The sequence below is a fragment of the Galeopterus variegatus genome, unplaced genomic scaffold (genome assembly GCF_000696425.1).
Source record: "Galeopterus variegatus unplaced genomic scaffold, G_variegatus-3.0.2 Scaffold6226, whole genome shotgun sequence".
Classification (NCBI taxonomy): Eukaryota; Metazoa; Chordata; class Mammalia; order Dermoptera; family Cynocephalidae; genus Galeopterus; species Galeopterus variegatus.
The window spans coordinates 149,871-152,628 of NW_007732337.1; the positions used below are offsets into that span (position 1 = coordinate 149,871).

General features: G+C 42.1%; 1 protein-coding gene across 1 annotated transcript; it reads right to left on the reverse strand.

The window, feature by feature from the left end:
• Positions 1 to 616: 616 nt before the first annotated feature.
• On the reverse strand, positions 617 to 1,555 carry LOC103606015 (olfactory receptor 7C1-like). Its single transcript, XM_008590604.1, has one exon. It carries the CDS (start codon positions 1,553 to 1,555, stop codon positions 617 to 619), a length of 939 nt encoding a protein of 312 aa, XP_008588826.1.
• Between the last annotated feature and the right edge of the window lie 1,203 nt (positions 1,556 to 2,758).

Here is a 2,758-nt window from a genome sequence, read left to right on the forward strand (position 1 = left end):
ATAGCCCATAGGATCTGAGAAAGGGCCTCATAAAACAGCTAACAAGATAATGGGGCCTCAGTCCTCCAAATACAAAGAAATAAATCCTGCCAAAACCTGAATGTGGACAAGAAACTTGAGCTGTCATTGAGGACACAGCCTGGGTGACCACTTGATTTCAGCCTTGTGAGACACTGAGCAGAGAACCTGGGCACACTATAGCTAGACTTCTAATCTACAGAAAGGAATGATAATAATAAGAAGAAAGAAAATTTGGATGCCATCTAAATTTAAAAAATCTACTTATCAAATGACCCCATGAAAAAAATGAAAAGGAAAGACATTGCTTATTAAAAAAAAGAAAAAATATATATAAATATAAAATACATCTCTCTCATATATATGTAACAGACATATATCTGACAAATAATTTAATTTCTTCAACAAATAAAAAATATACACAATGGGCAGGAGACTTGAAGATACTTCCCATAAAAGGATATTTACTAATTGCCAATAAGGACGATAATGAAAACAGCAGCATTGAACCCAGTCAGAGAAACCTCAGCATCTACACGAAGAGCTCTACTCCACTGTCCTTGATCACACTTGTCCAGGCACAGAGTCATTGTTGCTGTCACTGAGAGGTCAACACGCTGCATACAATGTTTCTCAGGGCCCTCTTCATGTCCCTTTTCCTCAGGCTGTAGATGAAGGGGTTCATCGTGGGACAGATCACAGTGTATAGGACAGAGGTAAACACTGCTGTCCAAGAGGTATGTGTCCCTGTGAAACTGAGGTAGACTCCCAGGCAGGTTCCATAGAACAAGGAGACAACCGAGAGGTGAGACCCACAGGTGGAAAACACTTTATATTTTCCTCCTGCTGCTGAGATCCTCAGGACAGAAGCCACTATTTGAGAATAAGAGAAGAGGATCCCAGCAAGAGGGAAAAAGCCCATAACACCTGTCACAATATATAATACAATGGTATTGATGAAGGTATCAGAGCAGGCGAGCTTGAGAACCTCAGGGAGTTCACAGAAATAGTGTGGGATTTCAGTGACTGCACAGAAGGAAACCCGCATCATGGTCAAACTCTCAGGAAGGGCCCCCAGCACACTGAAGAGCCAGGTCAGGAGAAGTAACTGGGCACAGAGCCTGGGGTTCATGATGCCGGTGTAATGTAGAGGGTTACAGATGGCCATAAACCTGTCATAGGCCATCACTGTCAGAAGTAAATTGTCCAAAAGTCCAAAAACAGTGAAAAAGTACATTTGGGTGATGCAGCCTGAGTAGGTAATGACTTTTCTCTGTGTCTGGATGTTCAGCAGCATCTTTGGGACGGTGGTGGAGGTGAAGCAGATGACTGAGAAGGACAGGTTGGAGAGGAAGAAATACATGGGTGTGTGGAGGTGGGAGTCAGAGCTGATGGCCAGGATGATGAGCAGGTTCCCAAAGACAGTCACCAGGTACATGGACAGGAACAGTCCATAGAGAACAGACTGAATCTCTGGCTTCTCAGAAAGTCCCAGGAGGAGAAATACTGGAAGTCCCGTGTGGTTTTCTGCTTCCATGTCTCTAAAGGAAATGTCTGCAAGAGAGAGGCAGAAGCAAGAATAATCATTCACCACCAGGCATCTCAGAAATGTGGTCACCTTTAGCTCAAACCCAATGTATTGATGAGATGATGCGTTTGCTTAGTGGTCTCTTCTCTTCTGTCTGTCAATTTGGGGTTTCCAAATTGTGCCATATTCTCCTGGGTTGCCTCCACTAGAGGGAAACCTACACCCCAAACCTAATTTAGCTCCCAAAGCTGGTTTTATCTGTTCAACTCCCCTGACACCTGGTCAGCCAGCCATTGTCATCTCAGACATCTTTTGAATTACTTCTGTAATTTACTTTTTTAAAGAGAATGTAATTCTGCCATTCATGGGAACATGGATGAGCTTAGAGAAAATTATGTTAATTGAAATAAGCCTGGCAAAGAAAGGGAAATACTGTATGTCCCTTCTCATAAGTGGGAGGTAGAAAAGAAAGAAAGAAAAAGAAAGAAAGAAAGAAAGAGAAGAGAAGAAGGAAGGAAGGAAGGAAGGAAGGAAGGAAGGAAGGAAGGAAGGAAGGAAGGAAGGAAGGAAGGAAGGAAGGAAGGAAGAAAGAAAGATAGAAAAGAAAGAAAGATGATAGTACAACGAACTTTCAGAAGGTACTGGAAGTCCTGTGTGGTTTTCTGCTTCCTTGTATATAATGGAAATGTCTGCAAGAGAGAGGCAGAAGCAAGAATAATCATTCACCAGGCATCTCAGAAATGTGGTCACCTTTAGCTCGAACCAATGTATTGATGAGATGATGCATTTGCTTAGTGGTCTCTTCTCTTCTATCTGTCAATTTGGGGTTTCCAAATTGTGCCATCTTCTGGGTTTCCTCCACTAGATGGAAACCTAGACCCCAAACCTAATTTAGTTCCCAAAGCTGGTTTCATCTGTTCAACTCCCCTGTCACCTGGTCAGCCAGCTGTTGTCATCTCAGACATCTTTTGAATTACTTCTGTAATTTACTTTTTTAAAGAGAATGTAATTCTGCCATTCATGGGAACATGGATGAGCTTAGAGAAAATTATGTTAATTGAAATAAGCCTGGCAAAGAAAGGGAAATACTGTATGTCCCTTCTCATAAGTGGGAGGTAGAAAAGAAAGAAAGAAAAAGAAAGAAAGAAAGAAAGAGAAGAGAAGAAGGAAGGAAGGAAGGAAGGAAGGAAGGAAGGAAGGAAGGAAGGAAGG

Excerpts from the sequence above, each read along its gene's own strand:
- LOC103606015 (XM_008590604.1), bottom strand. The coding sequence starts at position 1,555 with ATGGAAGCAGAAAACCACACGGGACTTCCAGTATTTCTCCTCCTGGGA.